We start from the raw sequence: 24,514 nt of genomic DNA, 5'->3' as shown, positions 1-24,514 counted from the left end.
ATAAGCACCTATAGACGATATACGTGCAATCGACTTCAAAGTCCTGTCCCTTGCTTTCTTTCTATCGCTGTCGTCGCTCCTCCAGTTCCGAGAGGACGCACCCTCTTTTGTTCATACTCGTCATGCGTCAAATTGAGCGTCGTGTGACAGTAATGGAACGCGACTAATTGGTTACGCTCTTCCCTGTTTTCGATTCTCCGGTGCCGTGAAGCGCGTCGCAGCGGCAGATCCTCCGAAATTCGGCGGATTTAGCTTGCAGCGATGCTTCATCCGATTACTTATCTCTCCACCGGGCGCGGTTCAATCCGTGATGCACGTTAACCCTTGACTGGTAATGCGCTCTCGTCGTCCTTTCTGGCTCTCCTTTCTGTTATTCGCTTATTCGTCGAAAAGACAAACGAGAAACGATCCGCGCGTAAATGGGCGTAAATCTTATAAAATAATGAGCTATACAAAGGAGCCGCGGCCGTAAAGTATAACGGTACAACAATCCATACGGTCTCGATTGACAGAGGTATCAAACGTTAAACGTCGTGTTCTTTTGATTCTAATCACAGAGGCAGTGTGCTCGAGTCCCAAAATATGGTTTCACCAGCCGCAGGCGGCAAACATCCGTCGTGCTGCTGTCAACGATCGGTTGACGAACGGTAAACGGAGCTCTCGAGGGGTGGGATTCAAACACACGCGGTATAGTCCGCGATTCTACACTCTCCGTCCACACCCCTCAAACAAACGTACAACTCGATGAATTAGACGGTGAAACGAATGAAGTGGAAAAAAACAAAAAAAGAAAGTGAAAAGGAAATGAGGAAAAAAAAAAGGACACTTAAAGTAGTCTCGTGTCGGTTTTAACAATATCGTTTGTTTTTGCGCCGTCCATACGCGGTTCTCAAACTCTCCCTCCATCGTCTCCTTCTCCAGGCCCTTCTCCTGCTGACTAGTGTGCTATTTATCATGCGACGCCCGTGAGCTCCCTTCTCGTGGTCTCAGGCGTATCGTGACTATCTCAGAAGCAGATGGAGCGTGCCCAGGCAGAGTATTGTCGCAAAGGTCATCGTGTGGGTGCCGCTTCCGTTTTCTGAAGTTACTGCAACACACATGAAAAAGATCTCGTTATTCGGCCAGTCACTCGGCGATAATCGCGTGGCCGGATTCCGAATTTCCGGTGGTCTTAACAGGCGCGCCGCGCGCCGCGGTATTGGCCGTGCGCGCGTGCTGCGATTAACCGGTCGATCGGCGAGTGAATTTGTGTAATTAAATCAAGTTTATTAGTGAGTGAATGACCGCGCGCTCTCGACATCGCATCAGGATCGCTCGTTTGCGCGGCGTATCGGTCAATAATGTACTGCCCCGGAGCTTTCGCGCCCCGCGGTGCGCGCAGCAGTTTTTGCGACATTCCGAGACTCTATCGGGCACCGTTGCCGAGTATCAGAAGAAATAACGAATCCTCTCGCGCGAGATAATACGGTGTCATGTCGCAGAGGAAATTGGAAAATGTTGCCGGGTGTAATACGTGAAATTATCGCCTTTAACGCCCGACTTAGCTCCGCCAGCTGCGCTCTCCCGTAACAGCTTAATATTAAAAGGACGTATGCGAAAGTATTACGGCTCTTATTATTCATCGTGCTGTAAAATAAAAAGAAGGTCCAATAAGAGAGGGAAAGCTCTTCCAAGTTGAGCATTTCGCCGCGCGCTCTGCGCACGCTGCATTCGAATTTCTAGTATCTTGGCAGTGCAGAATTTGTATGCGCTGCGCGGTCTCTCCATTTGCACAGAACGATGGGCGCGGCGCGTATATCGATCGGTCGTACCGGTTGAAATTTTATCTCTTAACGGATTCTTTGCGTTAAACGGTCTAAACGCGAATTTCGCGCGCGAAGACCGTGCGCGCGTTCGTCGCGCAACGCAAGGAAACGAAAAACTAAGGATAAATGATTCGCATTAACGCCGCGATCGGGGATGGCTCGCTGATTACCAGCGGTAAACACATTCCACGTGTGCATTTCGTCTCATTAAAAGGTCGTCATTATGCGGCGCGACGTTCCGAGTCGACACGCCTCTAATCAATAACGGCGTCGATAATAACGACGCAACATACTCCCGCCGCCGCGCCGGTCGGTCGAAATGTGGCGCGGCAAATCTGATGAATAGATATGAAATTCACCGAGAAGCGCGACGGCGATAATCAGTTGATTTTGCAGGTCTGTTTGCATACGGCGCGCGCGCGCGCGCGCGCGTGCGCGTTATCGGCGCATGAATATAACGCGTATGAAAGCTAAGTGCACAGGGTATCGGGCACGACTCCGATGTTTTGACAGATGTGTCACGCAGCGAGCGTTATTATAATCGCCGAGTGTATGTGTATGTGTGTCCATATGGCGTCAACGGCAGAATCAATATGCCGATGCATCCTGGACGATGGTCTTCGGCGTCGCGATCCTGGCGCGTTGCATTTTTCGACAAAGATATCTCGCCGGGCGTGCGCCTCTGTATAATATCATCTGGGCCGGAATAAACGCGGCGATATCGTCACATCGAGTCACTATCTGTAAAAGCGAGGTGGGCTCGATCTGGGAAAGAGCTCCGATAAAAAGATTTCCACGGATATTTTTGCCCAACGTTTCATTTTCCCGCGAGACATATCACCTTTATCCAATTACTTCCCGCGATTGGCCCCCTCAATTGTTACGACTTCCGAGTTCCTTTGCTCAGCTCGCGAGAAAGCGAGAGAGAGAGAGAGAGAGAGAGAGAGAGAGAAGAGAGAAAAAAAAAAAAAAAAAAAAAAAAAAAAAAAAAAAAAAAAGAAGAGAGAGAGAGAGAGAGAGAGAGAGAGAGAGAGAGAGAGAGAGAGAGAGCCAAATATATAAGGACTATATATTTTATGGGTCGGGAGACGATAGATTATCGGGGAGCGATGTCGCGTAAAACGACATTTTTCTCCGGGCCCGCGTAAGATTAAACCTCGCCTGGCAGGACGAGGCGTGTCAACTGTTGAAAATCCCTTTCGGAATGGAAACTCCGGGCGGCGCGCGAGGGGGCCGCGCGCCATTAAATGGAACGTCAGTGGATTTTCCTCCGCGGGGCATTGTTCCTTCTGTCGGATGGAAAAGTCAATTTCCTAAAAACAATTCTGTCGACCACGGCCCAGGGAGTAATACGTACGAATCAAGCAACCAGCCAGCCCCGCTCGCGGAAAGCCCGGTGTGAACGAAATGAAATTACTACGGGCGCAGAAGCGAACGAATTCCTGTAACAGCGCGCGGCAGCGCGCCTGTGTGCACGTAGGCAGCAGGAGCTAGAGGGGTAGGGGAAGTACAGGGGGGGGTAGCGGAGTCGGGAGGGAAGGAGTGGCTCGACGGTAAAGGGACTAAAGTGGAATAAGCTCCGACAGGTTCGAAAATTGAGGAGGGCCGAAATCCTTTGGTCGCTTATCAATCGTCGGGGTTTACGATGTACGCTCCCCTCTAGTCCGCCGCTCCTATCAAATTTATCCGAAAATGTACGAGAGTTTTGCGAACGATTGCGAAATCGCGAGCACCCGGATTCCCCCGATAGCGCTTGCCGATGGTAATCGTTGATATTACTTTCGGAATATTTCGCCTGTACGTAAAACACGACGTATAATCTCATGATCTGTATCGGTCGCCGTGTTGCTCCGTGTGCGCACCGTGTCTTTTTAATAAAAATTTTAATATATATTTTAAACAAAACGCCGAGATATAAAATGGTATATCGGAAACATTCAACCGCGGATTGTGCTGACTATTTTTCGCATGTTGATGGTTGCTCGATAAAATCTCCGGATTTTAATCATCTTCTGATTGTAATATTAACGATATACTAAAACGATAGCAACGAATTCTTAATACCATAGTTGGTATCCATCATGGCATGAAACTAATCAGGAAACTCACTTTTTGTTACAGATCCGGAGCTTGCGGCCATGCAAGCGGAGGTTGTGGTTCCCGGGGGTACAATTTAAGCGGACATGCGGATGCCGCAGCGGAGGATCCGATTCGGGCCTAGCAACGTCGGCTCGAAGGTAGGTTTACAGACTTTCTGTCCTCTAGTATTTAACTCTTCGCGGCCGAAAACTAGGACATAGTTGTCCGGACCAAAAAGGTTCATCGAATTTCAATGAACCTAAAGACCTAAATACGTCCGTATCTATCGAATTTTCTTACAAAGTCGTCGACCCTCGTACCCCTCTAATTGTTTCGGTGAGCCGGAAAAATGAATAGAAAAAGTAATTTGAAGATTTAAGCTTGCGGCTGTTTGCAGAAATAGGACTCTTAAAGTCAAACAATGCGATTTACTGCTAGACCTTGCATGCAAATTTTGCATGTACGTTTTTATTCCTATTAATAAAAATCTCTTGATATTTATAACGTTTTATGTGAAACAAGAAATTATTCGAGGTGATTGTTCAATTAATACGATTTTCTAATTGTTCGGATTATAGTATTAAATGTGTATCGACACACTGTTATGAAATTAATCAGGAAACTTACTTTTTGTTGTCATATTCGTACACGGTATTCGTAATTACTTATTTCGCGCGTTCTAATTTTGCGATTGTCGTGGACATTAATTTTTCAAATTATTCAAACGTGAAGGATTATAGTGGCATTCAAATCGAAACTATCGGTAAATTCGATATACATGTATATACTGGTTACTTTCTCTTAAATATTAAACTTCTTATGAAGCTGAAATCTCGTCTCTCGACAAAATCCGCCCTCGCGAAATCGAATTTTCCTCCTCTCATTCGATCGTTTTCATCGAAAGTACCGTGACCTGCGATTGACAATTTTTCACACGCAATTCGCGAGTGCGCATTCGCATTTATCGCATTTACCTTTTAATCGTTTAAACGTTTTGGACCGCTTAAAATCGTTTTCGAGCGTTAACTCGTCAAATTGTTAAGTGCCGTTCAAATGATCGCGCTTGTGAGCGCAGTGCAGTGAAGTGAGTGAAGAGCAATCGACGTGGGACGACGGCTGGAGGCTACGGAGGCCGGACACCGAGGACGTTGGACGAATTGCGGAACGACGCAGTCGGGACACACAGCGGTCGGTTTCATCGGCAGGCCTGGACGGCTGGACGTCGTTGGATGTCAACATGAAATGGTGAGCGTACAATCTGAACGCTCACAGAGCGTCAAATTACGCAGTGCATATTCGGACATAAATCGCATTGATTTCCGACGAGAAAAGGTCATCAGCTTGTGAATTTTGACAAATCGAGTTCGCTTGAAAGACAGAATTTCGAGGATTAACCTTACACATTGGCATTTCATTGACGTTCGCGTGGGAACGTATACGTGTCTATTTAAGTCGACATTCAGGACAAAAGCGCACGATATGTGTCTGAGACGTGATCGACGTTTTTGGCTTGTGAACAGTGAGCAACCCCTCGCAGATGTGATTCTAACACAAAAACGACACACGCGTTTGTAAGTTCTGCTCACATTAAAAATAAAGAATTTTTTGCGCCTTGATACGAATTAAAAGTCAAGTCAGTTGACGCGCTTTTCGCGTGTTTTAATATCTCGCGAATACAAAACATTGGGTAGAGGCTACTTGAACGTATAATAATAAAGTCATGCGAAATTTTTAATATTTGAGTCCTCCCCACTCCTTTGAAAATGTAGCACGTTGCGACGGACGCAACTTTCGAGACGAAGTTCGTAAACGCGCAATCAGATTTTTCTCATGGCGCGTATAAACGCGATGTGCGTAAGAACGGCTTATGAGGCTCCGTTCATGGATTTTCATGGATGGATGGTAAGAGTCTTTGAGAGGGATTGAAGCGTCCGCACGGCCTGTGAAAAGTACGGAGGCGAGATCTAGGCTGCGGCGAAAATCCGAAGGATTCTTGATGTAAAAACTCTTCAGCCAACTTCATGAACCAGTGCTCGTGAGTTGGCGACATGAGTGCTCAGAAAGTTTCGGGGAAACGATTTACTTAGAGTACAACCAAAGTGCGTTACCGTTGGGCATGTGGTTTGTCGCTCCCTCGCGTCGCTCGCGTGCATGCAGATTTCGTGACGCAACGTCGCAGCGAGATAGTTGCTCAAAGTTACTGTTGTAAGAGGCATACCGTTAACCGTACGATATTCCGGCCTGACGATGTTCACGCGCTTGCCCATGTTATTTTATACGCGGATGCCTAGAGCTGCTCGATTATGTAACGTATGCGCAAGTTATCCCTTCGTCAATAAGGGATACTGGCACGAATCCGACTTTTGTCAGGATTAAAGCGTTACAATGAAATAAATCAAATTTATTTTTTAGCAGTTAATTTAACTCCCATTGGATTTGCATTTTAACAGCAAGGGAAATTTAAATTTTAAAACGTAACGCATAGAAAAATGTACTTACACAAGAGAAATAACCCACAATCGACTAACAAAACTAAAAGGGCTTCCAAAATTTTTATTATTACACGTTATCTAAAATCATAATAATACCGTATAATACAATGTAACGATAATAACGATAATATGATGATAAAAATTATATCATATCTGGCAAACGCAACGTTATTATATTTTGGAGAAAGCCCAGAAACATAAAAGTTCGATATACTGTAATAATTCTTACAAGTTTGTAAGAGCAAATCGATCCGATAAAATTTATTTACGCGAGAGACAAGTTCAAATCGCAAAGCAGGCATTTTCCATGTCTCACGGTAATCCATTTATTTCCCGGCGCTCGAAACTAATCGGATATTCACAAGTAATCAGAAACTCGGCGGAGTTCGACATAAACCAATAAATTTCAGGCACCCCAAATACGCGAGCTCACACACAATCCCGCGAATAGAATCCCGGCTCGACGCAACACGAAAATTTCCCACACGCTTCGCAACGTTCCAGCGTTGTATCCGTTCTTTGCCGCGCATTATCGCCCATTAAGCTCGGCTGCTTTGAGTGGCGGAGTTTTACGGATTTGCGGCGGCCTAGAAATGGTTTATCCTGGGATTTCCAAAACGAGATTTAGCCCGCTCCGGAAATTCTTTCCGGGATTTCTTGTTGGGACGTCGTCGCGTGACATTCGGGTAAAGATACGCTTCGGAAGAGCTTTATTAATGCTCCGCGCTTGAAACGCCTTCTCAAAGGCTTTCCCGAGGAACAACGCGTGATTTTACAGGCTATCGCGAAAGAAAGACTTGTTCAGGCCGGGGAATTATCTAAATTAATAATCGCGCGATAAGCTGCGTGACACTTTCAACAATCACGCTACCGAGTGTCAGAGCGATCAATCACGCCCGGGCTTTCGTGCGGATGCCGCTTGCGCAAGCGAGCGAGCGAACGAGCGAACGAACGAGCGAACGAACGAACGAACGAACGAACGAACGAACGAACGAACGAACGAACGAACGAACGAACGAACGAACGAACGAACGAACGAACGAACGCGCGTCGTCACGCAGCGCCGAGATATTTCCCTATCTGGTTGACGGGAGCTGGCTGTGTCTACTGTGCGCGAAGCCGAGCAGCCGATAAGCGTCGCCTCCCAGGGTGTTAGTCGATCGGGGGAGCGTCGCGCGTTTTCTCCGCCCTGTAGTTTGCGCGGGAACAAGAAGGGCCGAATAATCAGGGTATGCAAAGCTTTGATAACAGTCACTCTTAAGGCACGTTGGGATATCTGCGAGCGCGCCTGCGCTTCCGAAAGTTCGTTCGGCGCGAAATTACAGGCGCGCGCGTGGTATGTGTATAGCGTGTCTCGGGAAATGGGCGATCGGGATAAATGCGGGGCCTGAATATCGGGCTCTGGAATGAGAATATGTATATGCTGATAAGGAATTAAAGGCTTGGGGGGGGGGTTTCAATGTTTTCGAAGAATGCAGCTGAGAAGAACGAAATCTCGTCCTTTTCTTATTATTATCATCATGTTGATCATGTACCGCCGGCTTTTAGAGACCATTAACGTGTTACAAATAATAACAGTATAATATTTCGTCTACCGTAGAACGTGAGTTAATGAAGAATGAATTATAATTTAATTTAATCATATAGCCTGGCTAAGACTCGACATTTCCGTTGCAACGTCCTCTACGTGGATTTGATGAAATACATTAATACGTATTACTAAAATGTTTAAAACAACGAAAATGTGTGTTGCACAGATAGAATCATACATTTAGATTTAATTTATATTGTAAGGTAGGTCAGCTGCATTGGTGAGATACTTTACAATTTTAACGTTATTTTTTCAAAGCATTTTAATTGCACGTACTCGCTCGTGTCCCGTGAGCTGGTTTCAGGCCGAAACAATCGAGAAATTAAGCGGAAAAGTGGAGCCACAGTTGGTAAAAAAATATTTTATATAAAAAGACCATTCATACATCAGGCATATATTATGAAGTAATTTTCATGAAAACAGTAAAAATAGTTACGTCGGTTGTGGAACATGCCGTATAAATTCGCGCGATGTGACGTGACGATTTTTCTTCGAGATATTTTTATATGCTGCATACGACGCATATTTATTTCAGGACGTTGGATAATAAAATTAATTATGCGATGAACAGTCATATTATAATTTTTAAACTGTGAGACAAATATTCTTTTTTTTTCTTTTTCTTTGCTCGTTCGCCCCTTTTTCTTTTCCCTCCTCTAAAGAATGTCGTCGATCTGTTGTTGCGTATACCTTTGAAGAAAAGCATACAATTGTAGTAAAAATATTGAATTTATTCCTGCTTCTAATATCTAACCATATCGTACGAGATGTGAGTATTGCGTATGAAAATCCGAAATGGGCATTCAGAGCGTTGAGAAGCAATAACGATCACAGTGAGGTCAATGGTCAATGTGTCAATGGAAAACGATGTGTTTACGTTCGGAAGATAGAGACGCGGATCATAAAAACGATGTCGCGATAGAGATAGGCAGTTAGTCACTGTTGGACGCTCGAAATAGACGTGCCGTCGTCACTCGTGCAGAAGATTGGTGAGTGTTAATCAAATCATAGTTTTCTAATGTTCATCGGGGTCGAGCGTTGTTATTTATACATCCTATATGTTACTTTTAACGTAAAACGTAAAACCTACTACCACAAAACTACCGTAAAACCTGCTATATGCGCAAAAAAGTTTCATAACGTTAATCGGATTTGATTAAACAAGCGAATTAATTAAGTATCTAGGGGGAAGATAAAACTAATTCGCGGAGCAACTACGGCTAGTTATTCCTAATTCCGGCCGCGCGTAGCTTCAAGCAGAGCCGTACGGATTTTCATACGCGTATTCAAACGCAAAATACGCATGGTGCACGGTAACCTTTGCAAGCGAAATGCCATCTCTCTGGGGCCCAAAGACGCTCAAATTCCTTTCTTCTTGCCTCGTTCGTCGTCCTCTAGCGTGAGATTAGCGTCCCGGGACTCGGGTAATTCGCGAAGCTCCTGCATTGGAGAGGGTGCGTGTCGGGCTGAGAAGGATGTCGTGAGAAGGGAAGGGAAGGGAACGACGAGGACGCAGAGGAGCGAGAAGGTAGGAGAGAAGTGTAAGACAGAAGAGCCGAAGTTTCGCCGCGAGAACCGACGTTTCCTCTCGGGCAAGTTTCCCCAACGAATCTTTCGTGCCTCGCGCTATCGGCGTGTACGTGTACGTGCACGTGTGTGTATGTGTGTGCGCGCGTATGCATATGTGTGCTACGTGCGGGACAGAGACATCGGGGGGGTGCAGGAGGAGGAGAAGACGCAAAGGGTGGATGGGCGTACGTACGGAATCCATGTGAATTCAGCGGCAGCCCGTTGTTAAACTTTCGCGTACGCGATGTGAGTTTTTCTACGCAGAGCGAACTCCCCGTAGTAGGAAAGACAATCCCGCGTTACGACGTTATCCCGGGACGAATGCATCCCTCGATTCGGCGATTTCACTCCCTCCCCTCGAACACAAGACCCGAAGCCCAAGCGTAAAATGACGTGTGTCGTGTGTGTTATTCCGCTGCCAACGGTATTTTTGTTTCAATTTTGGCCTGTCGCTTCGCGATCATTTGTAATACGACGGGTTTGTTGCTTACATTCGAATGTGTCTACCGACACATAATTGATTATCAAGATACGCGGGTAAAGTTCATTGCGTTATACTCGCAGTATCGCGCTGGCGGCTTTTAAATCGACGGCTGCGAAACCGCACGCGCGTGCAATATCAATTCGACGAGTCAATTTCCGATGCTGCACGTGTGTGTGTGTATATGCATAAAATGACCTTACGCCGAACATGCCGCGCTCAATGACGCGCAAATAAAGCTAGAAATTACTTTTTGTGTGTTCACAACGTCGAAGTATAAGTCCACACCGACATTATAGCAGTTTCAATCTCCGCTTTAAACGCGCAGCACTTTTATCGTTTATATTTGCTCACACCGATGTGCTTTTTCCACGCATACATATATGTGCACGCGCGCATACGTACATCGCCGACCGTATTTACGCCAAACACAAAATGTTTCGTATTATTCCGCCAAACCGAAATATTTACTTTAGGTATTATAATTTTATACAGCGTATCCGTTTTATATTTTATTTGATTTATACGGTGCTATATATATATATATATATATATATATAAAATATAATATACGTTTAATGCACATAATACCGAAAGATTGCACGACGTTCGGATATACGCACGGAATGTGCACTATAACGTACACCAATTAATTTAAACATTATTTGTGATGTCTCCGGAAAGTATAACAAGACGCAAAGCGAATATTCGAAACTGCGCTGCCGATAACAATGTGGCGAGCTCGCCCGGCGTTAGCGCGATTCCGTAAATGCACTCGCAGAGAGAAATGACGCCACACCGAATCAGCAACGTCACACAAGGTTTATAGTGTTTTCATTATATCGCATATTATTAGATCAATGTCGCATATGAATCGGATGCTCCATGAAAGACAGACGGGTGCGCTGCCATGGAAAAAAGAACTAGCGTAACGGAAAATACCATTTTTGCGGTCGCTTTTATTTCCCGTAAACGCCACAGTCTTTTATAGAATGCCGCGTGCTGCATGCGACCGGCGCTTATTAAATGTTATCGGGCAAATGTCATTGAAAATAAAATGAACGTCCCGCTTTCGGCCGGAGCACAGACCGCCGGTCTTTTTTCCTCTGTTGGCTTTTTTTGCAAAATAAATACGGGACGAACTGAACTTCGGTAGGTTAACAATAGAGAGGACGAAGCGAGAGAGTTGAACGAGAGAGAGAGAGAGAGAGAGAGAGAGAGAGGAGAGAGAGAGAGAGAGAGAGAGAGAAAGAAAGAGACGACGACGGACGCAAATAACATTGAATGAAAAATGTCAAGGGGCTAATACGCGACGCGACGGAGAAGTGATTACAATGCCGTCGGAGTTACACCCTTGATAAATGCCGCCGCGCGCTGAAATCGAAGTTTTTATACGGTTCCGTTAATCCGCGTTTCGCCGCGATTTATTAAATTCACGCTGGCAACCGGTCAAGCCGGGGCCCGTATACACGGGATTGGATATTCACGTTAATTTCGTTTCCGCGCGCAAACGGTTTTTCTTTATTTTCACAATTTGCGAATGTGCGAATTGTACGTGTCAGTTCGACGGTGCAACCGGCGAAACAGGATTACCCCCGCATTGTGCGTCAAAATGTTTTATCGATAGCGACGACGAAATTTATCAGCGCGCGATGACTAATGGATCCACGGCTCGTTTAGAACTGTACCCGGGCTGCAAAACGCTTCGGCGACTGGATCCGAAGAAAGAGGGAGGGGGAGAGGGATTGCTAAGAAACGGGGCACATTATAACTTACGACGCGACGTACATTGTGCCGTTAACAATGGATACCGTAATATCGCGCACTTCAGCTTCGTATTACGCATGATATCTCGGTTTACCGCCGCATAGTTGATTACCTATCCCGGAATAACTCTGGTTTACCGCTGCATAGTTGATTGGCTATATCGAAATAACGCGAGTTTATCAGTCCGCATTAAAGCGGCACACACACGCCGGGTCGCGCCGCGCTTTCGCGGGCGATGTGTCGGACGGTGCGCGATAAGAAATTTTCCGGGAGCATTGGCGAATTCGTGAAAATTCGCCGCCGCTGTCGGTTCACGACAACACCTGCCAGCCGTTTCTTCGAGTCATCCATCTATCTTGCACCCGCTTCGTATATTAAATTTCCGTTGCCGTTGGAGCGCGAGGAAATCGTCAAAAAGTCTACGTTTATTCACAGTATTACATATTCGAGCATTTCAAACATTTGATAACATCTCGCGTATCAAAACACGCGTCGGCTACGTTAAAAATGAGATCCGCTAAAATTTGTACCGAATGTCTCCTGCGCTGTCCTTTGCTTGGATTTATTGATCATTTTTGTGAATTTTTGAACATGCTTCCTCGGAAAAAATACCTCTCGTATATACACACATACGCAATCAGATTCTCATTTTACTCCTTAAAATGCAGAAATGCGTGGAAAGTAAATTGAAAATTAAAGTGAATTTAATCTAGGACAGCATGAAAAGGAAAGAAATATTGGATTTCATTCATCGTATGCGACGCGATTGCAATATTGTTTGTTTGAAGAATTGAAAATAGATTTATTAAATAATAATTGAAAAGCGGATTTATTAAATTATAACTCACATTGTATGATATGTAATCGGAGATAACCGAACCGCATAAAGCTACGTTTTTATAAAGGGTTAGAGGGCAGGGAAATACAAAGAATGCCGTATTATCGAGCAAGATACGAAACAGACAAAAAAAGGCCACAATGGCGCTTATGCGCTTGTCATGTTTTCCTAAAGCGAGTTGCACAATACGCAAAACCCACTGAATATTTTCCCGGTCGTCGAGCGAACGGAAGTATCCAATCACCCGTATTTCGAGCGGAATCCATTGGAGAGCCAGATTCAAAACACCAGGATATAGATTATCGGCGCACGATACTTTTCGATTCCGCGGGGTACGAACGCGATCATAAAATTGAGGTTGCCAACGGGGACGTGCTAGTAGCTGCCACCGCATCCGTGTGTAATCTATTGATACACACTGTTGCAACTCGAAAGCTAGGTTCTAAAACTAGTGGTATAGGATTAACGGAGTACGTACCGCGTGACAGCAACAAAATGGGACTTGTCGGAACCGCAAAACGTAGCTTGTCATCGCGACGAAATTCCGCGGATTAAACTGCGCGTCAATAGACCAATTGTAATTTTGGAGGCACGATGACCATTTCGCGTAGACTAAAATTTCAAACGACTTAAAAAATCGTGCATTTCTTCCGGGCCGATCATCGTGAGCGATCGCAGAGTTCAATTTTCTTTTTACAATTATACCATACGCGAGTACATACATGTTAAAATATATAATAGAAATTAGAACTGGTCCACGGTACCTCTCGGTGCCACACGTTGCGCTTATAATCAGCGAAAGTCAAAGTTTCGCGTAACAAATCGATAACTTCTCTTTCCCGGTCGACATGCGATCATTTTCCATCGACACGCGGAAATATTTCACAATGCTCACGCGTAACAATACGCGTTGTCATCGCGTTGGCTATATTCCTGTTCCCGACGAAACTCGTCCGAGCGACATTCACAGAAGCGGATATCATCGACGCACCTCCGACCACCTAGCACGTACACGGGGCGACGAAAGTTGAAGCGCTGGCGGGGATTTGCGCCGGGCAAAGGGTGGAAGAACGGGTCGGCCGGCCGGAAGGTAATGGGAGCGTAGGTTATACCCGTGGCCGCTCAATTAAATCTCGTCGACGTCGCGTGCAGGAAGCAGACCGCGGCATGCACCGGAGGCTTCCTTACCGATTTCGAGTGGGTGGACCCTGCTCTCGAAATTTATTAGTCCGTGCCAGCGACCGACTAATCCAGACTCGGGTAGCCCGAGCGTGCGACTATTACCCGCAGCGTCGTGCGCTGCTTCATCGCAGGCAGGTTCATCGTAAGGGCAAGGCAGGTGTGCACTCGCAAGTCTGCCAAGCGACTTGAACGAGAAACCGCAACACGCCGTTGGAATCGTCGCGGGAATCTTTTCGCTCACCACCTGGATTTCAGTTTCGTCCATTCGTCGAGCTCTTTACTTTAAGAACTTGGCCACGTGAATTGCCACTTGAACTATTTGAGCTTGATCGCAACTAGATGTGAACCTGTATGTGAAGGATGTCATACGTATCCGTTCGTAAAGTCGCGATAGAGAGATAGGACTACTGACTGAACATAAGCGAATTGATCTGATTTGACCTATATCGATGTTCAACCCTCGTAATCGGAGCGTAGCTCGAGTCAGACCCGGAAAGAAGATTATCGATTTGTTGATGTGAAATTCATCTCGACTTCTTACAACAGCTCCAATACATTCCCGTCTTGGAAAATATTCCATTCGAACCATCACATTCCGTTCACTTCGACAAGACGATTTGATGCATGTCTCTCCGTAAAACAACTTGAACTTAAATGGCAAGCGCGTTAAGCCGTAGTTTAGTGAGATGTTAAGGTATCAAGCTAAGCGCACGGGTCTCCTTGTTTCATCGCAATTACATTTGAACGGCTTGTTTCATTCCGGCTCGAGCTGTGGATGCAATGGTACACTTTATCGTGCGATGATCCTCGTTGAACAGCCGACGAATCGCGAAGTCGAAAGGAGAATTTATAGGACACGGAGGTTTGAGAGAGATAAAGATAAATAGACAGATAGATAGAGAGAGAGAGAGAGAGAGAGAGAGGAGGGGGGGGAGGAGAGAGACAGAGAGAGAGAGAGAGAGAAAGAGACAGATAGAGGGGGAGGGGAAAGAGAGAACGAAGGTTTATGGTACGCTACGGAGTAAGCGGAAATAAAATTTATATTCACCTCTTTCGGGCACTGGCTCGCGTATACCCATGCCGAGCTGCAGCTCGCTCACCGCCGAGTATATGCCGGGGATCTGTGCGGTGCAACGTAGATTCAGCTGGCCGTTCGTGTAATGGAACGGTTTCAGGTTGAGACTGACTTCACTCCATTGCGCACCTTCGTCATCCTTCGTCTTCTGGTACTTCGTGGTTGCCTCCACCTGCGCGACAGATCAAGTGTGAGCTTGACGTCGAACGTCGCCCGCCGTGCGTACGAACAACGAGCGCGCGAAAAGGTGCGGAATCGCGAACGAGAGGCGAGACGCCGAGGAGAGCCGGCGAGATGTAAATCTGTTCTCTCCGCGAGACCCGTTCATCCGGAATCGTAGGGCGAACTCTTGCTTGTCCGATTCATCCTCTTCTCGCCCACTCTTTCGTCATCCCGCGCCCTTCAATGGCGCGTCGTCCTGCGCCAAGTACAAAGACGAGGGTTTCCAGTTCGATGAAAAGTCGGAGAAACTCTCGTTCATACCCGGCGCCGTGTTCTTCCGATTAATGTCTCTCCCTCGCCCATTCCCGCCCGTTTTTTCCATTCCTGCGTGAAATCGGTTTTCTCCCGTCTAGTCGCGGCAAGCGAGAGCGAACGAACGAACGAGCGAGCGAGCGAGCGAACGAGCGAGCGAGCGAACCCCCGTCAAAAGTATTGGCCGGAATGGCCGAGTTCCGGCTTCCTTAATGGATCATTATCGTCCTCGGGAACGTGATGGCGTCGAAAGTGAGTTATTCGAATGAATCGTACGGTAGAGTGAATTGTAAGTGAATCGCGAGAAGTTTACCTAAACTTTCGACGACGTAGGCGACGTCAGATCGATAGAGCCGCTCTGCTCGCTCGTACGTATTGTCACTCTTAAATTTCCTTGAGACGTAACTTTTGCACGAGATGCGATATAATAAATAAATAATGAAGTGCTAAGCGCGATATCGTGGACTCTCGACTAGATTCTCGGAAAAGGAATTCTTGATTTTCGACGTAGTAATATTGCGCGAGTATCGCGAAAATCGTCCAGACGCGCGTCCAGTCGCGAAGGATTCTCGCTTCCGGGACGTTTCGGCGATAAAAGCTAGTCAGCATCCATATATATATATTCGCGATAAATATTAAATTTACACACACACACACACGTGCACACGCGCTCATTTCCCATCCAGACGTCAAGTTAAACCCTAATAATCTTGCTTAATAGTTTCTCAAGTGATAATAATCTCAGTAATAACATAATTCCCGGTTCGCAGTGTTATATGCGCACCTGATGCCGGCGTGCTTCGAGAAGATAGTTGTTACGAAGTTTAGCTACATTCACCGTCGAATCGACGTTAAATTACACAGGAACGTTTTCCTGATTTATATGTTACCAACACGATGCAGTGCGGATGCATCTTTCCCCTCTTTACCACTGTACAATGTTGCTGCAAATAATCGAGACGGGATAAACGGGATCGATAAAATTCCCTATAAAAAGTGAGAATGCTTACAAGCGCGAAGCTACAGGAATAATTATGAAAGAAATGCTACGATTATATAAATTCGAATGTTACGAGCTAACCGTCTCGGGTGACAATCAGCGCTGTAGTAGTGAAATTCGATCTTAGGGGATGATGATTTGTGCTCGTAGCTAATCAAACGAAACCAAGCAGAGAACTAATGAAAGCATCTCATAACGAAGCGACTGTTGTATCGCACGAAATGTTACAACGACGATATCCATTTTGTGATTTATATAAGTTCCCGTGAGCTCGAGATTGTTTCCAGCATCGCCGAACAGGTTTCGAAGCTTAGCGTAATTTCAAAAGCGGAGACTTTCCGCCATCCCGTTTTATCCCGTTGAAAGCTTTTTTTAGTTTATTTATATTTTTTGAAAAATCACTTCTCCGAATATAACGGTTTAATATCGCAGACAATATAACTCTTAAAAAAGAGAACTTTAGAAACCCTTATATAACTTGATCGCGTTTCTCTGTAAATATAACGCTGCTTGATTCTAAAGATTCTAAAGATAAATGAATAAAACTGAGCTCGCGGAATTATATCATAGAACATCGAGTGAATAAAAGAGTCGACGCGAGTCTGTCTGTAGAAGAGTATATTCGCGTGATAATTGATATGTCAAGCTGTCCACGCCACCTCGGGCAAACAATATCGGCGGGGGCGTGCGAGCGTCACGGGAGCACTTGCTGACTTTACGTTTTCTCAACGGAGAAATTATGCAATTCGCGCGCGATCCGGTGTGATATACGGCGGCACGCGTAAAAAAGCATCTCGACTAATGATTAATGACCGAGTAGCATTGATGCTTATCCCCTCGCCATGGTAAGTGCACCCGGCCGAATATAAATTCCGCTTTTTAAACAGCTACCGGCGCGAAATTCAATCTCGGAGGGAAGTGAGCGAAAGTGATTACAGCGGTTGAATACAGATTATGAGAAGGCGGCCGCTACGTCATATTTAAGCGCCCCGGATTTTCTTTGTGAGCGTCTAAAGGGAAGGCTATATCGCGTCCCTCTCCTTCTCTCTCCCCCTTTCTCTCGTTCTCTCTCTACCATCGGCACACTTTCGTGTGTCCCGCGCAATGGAAAATTAAAAAAAAACGCTTCAGTTTACCTAACGGATCGTGAAATTTTCTATTATGAGATTAAATGTGCTGGTCGCGGTACGTCTTATTGAAGAAAAAACCCGCTTTAATATTACTTGACGCGCTATGAAGAAAGCTTTGACGGGGGCGCAATTTGCACATTTCTGCAAAGTCACATTCTGTGTGACGTCTGATCTCGACGTCGGATCTCGATAAGAGATTTTCAGTCGAAATTCTGCACGAGCTTGCAAAAAACCGGACGATATCGTTGACTTTATTCCTCGATCGAGGAACAAAGGAGAGTGCATGACTCGACGAATAAAAGGTAAGTTTTGCGAGATCTCGCGAAACTTTCTTTTCGAGTCTTTAATTGCCTACTCTCGTCAAAAGTTTCAAGGATGCACTCTCAGGTGCATCCTTGAGTTTTAAGAGTCGATTTTTTATTGGTCAAGATTTTATCGTCACCCTTTCTCCAGAAGCTCCGGAAGAATTTTTAATGTTAAATATCTCGCGCATTAAATTTTACATTAAAATACTATTAAAATGGTACTTTTACAAGTACATTTGGAATTATATAGAGATTCCAATTTAAATATTGGGATCGCTGCTCCGAAGCTCTGTAACCATCAGAACGCTTCAATTTTTAATCGTGCGTATGAATCTGTTTGCGAATACTTACTTCCACATAGTTTATCAGGAAGACTCGGGGAAATTGACGAATTTACAATTCGATTGACATTCATCGCAATTATAATAATCATCGAAAATATGCTTGCGATCGATTTTGCGAAAATACGCAATCGATTTTTCGCAAATATTTTATGAGATAAAAAAATATCTAAAAAAGACGTTGCAAAACGTGAATATACGTTAGTTACTTCGCACACATCAAGAATGCCGAGGTAGAAACGTTAACGATGTTTGCCTCGCATGCTCAACCGCATTCTCTAGAATTCCCGCATTCCCACAAAGCCTACATAGGTTAAGATAGATATAACTAGCGCCACGTGTGTAATCTAAGTTAAGTAATCAAGCGAGAAATTCGAGACCGACTTAAAGCGGATGCATTCAAAATATTTCCGATAGGATTATGGAGACATTTACGTTATTATATGAGCCGTTTAGCGAAACGACGGCATTACATTTTCCTCACTTTAACGAAACGGAAGGACTTCTGAAAGTACTTAATTTAAACTTTAGCCACTCCATCGTAATGCTTTTTCAAGATCCTACAAAGAACGAAATATAATATCTCTCACACCGTCCTGCGAAACAAAAAGCGGGAGAACTCGTTACTTAAAAATCATCTCAAATTACCGTCTTACTCCAAAGAAATATATTTTAGGATCGATGGAACAATACACGTTTTTATCTCTTTAAATTTCGAAATTTCTCTCTCTCTCTCTCTCTCTCTCTCTCTCTCTCTCTCTCTCTCTCTCTCTATGAACTTGTAATTGTACAACGAGACTTCTTTAATCTACGATATTAATTTTTAAAGTGGGTCATAATTACCGTTAAAGGAAAAATCTTTGCCGTTATTAGGAATTATTACCGCGCTCTTGATTTATGTTTCTCGCGGGACAGACCGTATTTTCTCATTTCATTATTCGTCATCTAAAAATGGAATTCTTTCTTTCCCCCGCTATTCAAGGCGCAGATTACCAGAAATGCAGCGGCATATGGCAGGGGGAGGGGAGAGGGGAGAGGCGGAGGGAGGGGGAGGGGCAGCGAAAGCCGCAGGCCATTACATAGCCGCGCACACGGTGTGAACGCAAGCGAGATATGAAATCTCGCAGTAATGCACATTTAATTGCACGTACGGTACTTGTTGAATCTATGAGAGGGAAATGAGGGGTCGGGGAAGGAGAAAGGGGGAAGGAAAGCGCGTGCATCTGAAAACCAATATATTCGATTGATATCGCGAACGTGGGATCCGATTGGTATCGAGAAACTACTGCCATCTCCGCGAGGCAAGGCGGGAATAGATTAAAAATCTCCTCGCTACAAGACAAATGAGATTCCCACAAAAAGTTCTCCCGAACAGAGAACCATTTTATCCGCGCGCGCGCGCGCGCGGTCATGGAGCGTCGCGTTTTTCTCGTCTTTCTTCCGATTTCAATCGCGGGCGAATTGCGAGTAGTAGTCGGGGCGTAGATAGTGCGAGTCGCAACGAGCGCCCCGCGTTAGTCTCGTTATTGGAGCGTCGAGTACGAAAGAGCCAGCTCAATACGAGATACACGTGAAATCCATCGCGCATGCTTTAATTAACGGAGACGACTATAAGAACCCTTTTCGTTGGGGGTGCCAGCGTGTTAGACGGATGACGGATAAGCGAGAACGTGGACGAGTAACGCGTAACGACGATGACGACAACGTTAACCTAGTGAAAAGACGATTGTGCCGTGGCAAACGACGCGGTTTACGGCGCATCATGACGGCAAAATGTAAAAGAGCGCCCATACGTCGACTTATTGGCGCAAGCAGTCGCAACGCACCACTGTATCACCTCCTGGTCGCGCCACATCGGGTTGCTTGTGTTCACGTAAAACGGTACGCGCGGCAGCTCGCACAACACCCCGTGTACCAACACACACATACAGAAGAGGACCATTGCTATTGCTATTGCCGCCACCACCACCACCACCACCACCACCACCACCACTAGCGCGCCGTGCCACGGGCTTACGCCTCGAAATGCACTGCAGTCCGGGATGTGCATTGCACCTAAGGGCGTAGCCATGCGAAACCTCTGCAACGACGACAGTTTGTCCCTCGAATTTATGCAGACGGGCGTGCCGCGGCGCGGCGCGGCGCGGCGCGGTGCGGTGCGGCGTGGCGTGGAGCGCCGGAACGGGATACTTTTGACCTCGGTTATTCTACCTCGAGCCCCTCGAGTCCCCGGCACCTTTGAAGTGTCGCGCGGTTTTCGGTGTAACCACTCGCGCTTATGAAATATAACCGTCTGCCGCTCTTCGTGTCGGTTAACTCATTTACGCCGAGAATTTAACGTTGTCGCGAAATTGGCGGTATTAAAGTCGGCTGGCCGGTCGGTCGGTCAGTCGGTCGGTCCGCCAGCTGCTGCGCGCTGCTTTTCCTTTCTTTCCCGCGACAATGGTCCTCGATCTTTTGTACCTGGTGCAGGCTCTAATTAGCGGCGTGGGCTCCCCGAACGACGTATGTAATATATTCGAGGTGCAACGTCGCGTGTCTGACGGCACGCGAGTTGACGTTTTTCTCCCGTCGAGCGGAATGACGCGCAGTCGCGCGCGCGCGGGTCCAAGAATCCAAAAGATTTCACAGTAACGACTCGAGATATCGTCTCGAGCACCGCACCTCACCGATAACACTTGGAGAGATAAAATCAAGGTAAAACGCTGTAACGCTGTGTGCGAGTTGAATCTCGCGGTGAGAAAGGGGAGGAAAAATCACCGGGAAACGGCGAGCATCCGTCCGTCGTTACGGCCGCAGATGGACCCCGCCGCGCCGTCTGCGCGAGGAATTCCAAAATGCTTTCGCGTGGGCGCGCTCCGATTTGCCCGCTATCTGGCAAATTTTCGTACCTCGCCGCCCCGCTATCTCGTTCTCCCCATAAGAGGCGGTAGATACCCCCGCCGATGGGCCGAGTTCCCTCGAAAGATCTTGACGCAGCGTGCATGCAAATCCTGACCGCCGATGGTGGTGCGGATAGCTCCGCTGCAACGCTCCGACCTCTCGGTGTTGGGCGCGCGCGTGTATAGGCCACACACGTACGTGCGGCCACGTGTGCTCTGCTGTGTGCACACGTGCTCGTGTAAGCGCCCACGTAGTCATGGATACCGAGAGAGCAGTCCAATTTCAGCCCCGGTCGGGCCCGATCGGCGTTTTCTTTAGCGATCGTACCTCAACGACTTCCACATTGCGCCGAGATTCGAGCGGGTATTTAAGCGCGTTTATCGCCGCCGAAGGAACTCAGCTTGTAGCGGTGGTGGCAGTCGGGTCGGGGGAGGGTGGGTGGTACCGAATGAGCCAAACGACATCGAACGAGACAGAGCGAGCGGTACGCAACGAGGGATGGTGCTCGTGGCAAATCGTGCGGCGGGAGAAAGAAGACAGAAGCCAACGCTCGAAAGCTGAATCGATCTTATAAAGGATTCCCCTGGTATCCCTTTACAAGCTTGCTTGTCTGCGGCGGAGGATCGGCAGACGTGTCTGGACTTTGGCCCGTTCGTAACGAGCGAGCGAGCGAACGGTGCAATGTCGTGTGTGTGTGTGTGTATGCCTGTGTGTCTGTGTGCGTGTTCGTCGTGTTGCACGTCCAAGGGAAGCTTCTTCCTTCTTGGGCACGGACGCGCGATTGAATTAGATGTAGATATCGCGAGACACACCGCGTACAGACACATACAGACACACACATATTCGGAGCGTCTGTATATATGCGAGGTATATGTGTGAGGATATGATAGCAAAGAGGACGCGGACCGACTTTGGGGACACAAAGGAACCGGGAAAAGAGATACCACCTATCGCATGACTTGTCCCCTTCCGCCCTCGTTATTGCTATCGAATGCGATGTGAGCTTTTAAGGACGATATCGCGGTGGGGGAAGGGGGGAGGAGGAAAGGAGCATCGCTCTCGCAAGCAAGCGGCAGGACGGAAGGAAGAAAAAAAGGAAGGAGGAAAAGAAAGAAGAAGGGAGATCGCAGTTTTCCGGCAGAGAGGAGAAATCAAAAGGCACAACTTGAACGGCTCGTCGAGCGAAATCCCCTTCCTCCCGCGGCGCGATTTACTCGAGCATACTATGAGAACCAATCGACTGTCTACGGCTACACGTCGACGTATTAGTTCTCTCGGGTCTCGACAATTTTGCAAACGTATCCGTCGCGCGTGTTGCTTCCGCGAGAATAAAGCAAGCGCGAATGTTTTTGCGATAGCGCAGCGTTGTTGCTCCCGACGTTTCGAGGTTGCGATAACCGAGGACTCAAATGCTAACTCGATCGAATCAGTTGAAACAATACGTTCGCGATAATAATAATAATCGATAATAGGGCATAATTAACATTGTTATTTATGCAAATATCCATCGCCACGTAATGGCAATCAAAATTCCATTTGTATAGATAATACGGAAATTTCGGTTCTACATTAACTCGACAAATTTCATTCAACTTCAAAGACCAATGGAAAATGTTGTACCGCGGATGTACCGCGTCATTAAACTCGCAAATGGTAATGCATAATTTTATAGAAGCGCTTTTATTCTCGGCAATCTTCGTGCGTTATGCCCATTTCACGTGAAATGACATAGCTGCATAAACATAGCACAAGTTCGTATGGGTGAATGAGCATCGAGTTTCAAGTAGCCATATTGATTTACAGAGCATAACACAACTTTTTTTCCATTGGTCGAGACAATCTTATATATTATGCATATGCATCAACGTCATCTTATATACGATGAAATCGTCTTAAATTACACGCGGCTTCAACGATGAAAGGTTAGTCGTTTCGAAACTTGCGCGCGATGCTCTCGTACACCGTAATGACAATTAATGTGTAAAATAGTAGCGTGCTTACTAGCCTATTTTTAAGGAATTTTCTGTGTTTAGTAATACGCGGTCTTAATATATTGATAATCAATAATAGCTGTTTAACATATATTCACGCGATAATCGTTATCGCGTATTAAATAATTAAACAATATAATATAGTGTAAAAGATATTGATGTGGTGACAAAGTACGTTAAATTATTTGATCAATTATGTAACAATATTTTCGCATGTCCGAACGTGTCGAGTGCGTCACACGGTATTCTCGATCATTTTACATTTATCCAAACATGTATGAAACGAATTGCAACGTGTCCCGAGTATGATCATATTGCGGAGAACGTCGTAAACTGCGAGGACATTCTGATATTTATAAAGTAACTATTACATTTTAGTTTTATTTAGTTTTATTATATTTAAGATAAAAGCACTATCGCATACATCGCAATTTTAGTATCTCCGGCCGGAATATTTTCGTATTCTCGGTTCGTCGGAACCGAATAATCATTTTATCGCTAATCTCTCTCTCTCTCTCTCTCTCTCTCTCTCTCTCTCTCTCTCTCTCTCTCTCTCTCTCTCTCTCTCTCTCTCTCTCTCTCTCTCTCTCTCTCTTTCTTCATTAACCAGAACAATTCTATTTCAGTTTCAAGGATCTCTGGTAGATCTTGCATTCCGCATTCCGCAAGGACAACTGTAATTTCAGCATTCGTAGATGCCGCACCGGAGGCTCCGGTTCAGGCCTAATAAGGCCAGTTTGAAGGTAAGTTTACACGTATCCTGCTTTCCTCCATTTAACTTTTTGCTATCAAAAACTGAGATACAATTGTCAATATGACTTGAATTACGATCGTAAAGGGTAATATATTATAATTATATCTATTCTTACCTACCCGTATTCATTTGTTAAACTGAATTTTTTAATCTAATTAGCGAATCTCCATTTTTTGTTCCAGATTTGAAGCAAAGCGTGACTGGCCTTGTCTGCAAGTCGTTTGGGTGAGTGAAAAATAGAATTTTAGGCGATAGATTTATAAATTTGATAGAATATCATTGAAATCAATGCGAATAACTTAGATTTTTGCATATTGGGTTTTGCATATATATATATTTATATTGTTAAAGAAAATATATTACTCGAAATAATTACGGGATCGCTTTATTAATTGAATCGCACAGCAGATCGATCACACAGAAACATCGGATAATTCTCCCTTAATTTTTGATAATCTTTAGTAGAAACATTTATAAAAAATACTGTAATACTTTAACTGTTTTATCCTTTATTTGACTTAAATTATAGGGATTGCACAGTATTAATAGCACGACCCTTAATTATTTCAAATAGTATATAATGCGCGCGAAAATTGCATCATCGTACACTGAGCTGGAGATTATCTTGCTCGTGTGAATGTGACATCGCGATCGCAGCGATTATCTATTTATGCGTGTTTACGTCGCGATTGCTTTTGCAAATAAGACACGTGCCACGTTGATTTTTTTAAATTGCTAAAATATCTCGGAGGTATGC

General features: G+C 45.6%; 2 protein-coding genes across 3 annotated transcripts in view; one reads left to right on the top strand and one right to left on the bottom strand.

Annotated features, from left to right (window-relative positions):
- Positions 1–539: 539 nt before the first annotated feature.
- Positions 540–24,514, bottom strand: part of LOC105181707 (uncharacterized) — a 177,119-nt gene continuing 153,144 nt past the window's right edge. Inside the window, exons 5-6 of the mRNA XM_011138665.2 lie at positions 14,853–15,051; positions 540–1,087 (exon numbers count right to left, since the gene is read on the bottom strand). Coding sequence (XP_011136967.1) covers positions 1,002–1,087; positions 14,853–15,051 — 285 coding nt within the window. The 3' untranslated portion in view covers positions 540–1,001. The remainder of the gene's footprint in view (positions 1,088–14,852; positions 15,052–24,514) is intronic.
- LOC105181706 (uncharacterized) overlaps positions 4,939–24,514 on the top strand; it is a 263,572-nt gene continuing 243,996 nt past the window's right edge. Inside the window, exons 1-3 of one of the 2 annotated variants that reach the window (XR_003114142.1) lie at positions 4,939–5,129; positions 23,630–23,746; positions 23,940–23,982. The gene's annotated coding sequence lies outside the window, so the exon portion shown is untranslated. Of the gene's footprint in view, positions 5,130–8,606; positions 8,957–23,629; positions 23,747–23,939; positions 23,983–24,514 lie in introns of those variants that run through there. The other variant, XR_003114141.1, reaches the window with a different exon arrangement.

This window comes from Harpegnathos saltator, unplaced genomic scaffold, assembly GCF_003227715.2.
Source record: "Harpegnathos saltator strain DR-91 unplaced genomic scaffold, Hsal_v8.6 scaffold789, whole genome shotgun sequence".
Lineage (NCBI taxonomy): Eukaryota > Metazoa > Arthropoda > Insecta > Hymenoptera > Formicidae > Harpegnathos > Harpegnathos saltator.
The sequence above is the reverse complement of the archived record's forward strand: the minus strand, read 5'-3'. Positions and strand labels throughout refer to the sequence as shown.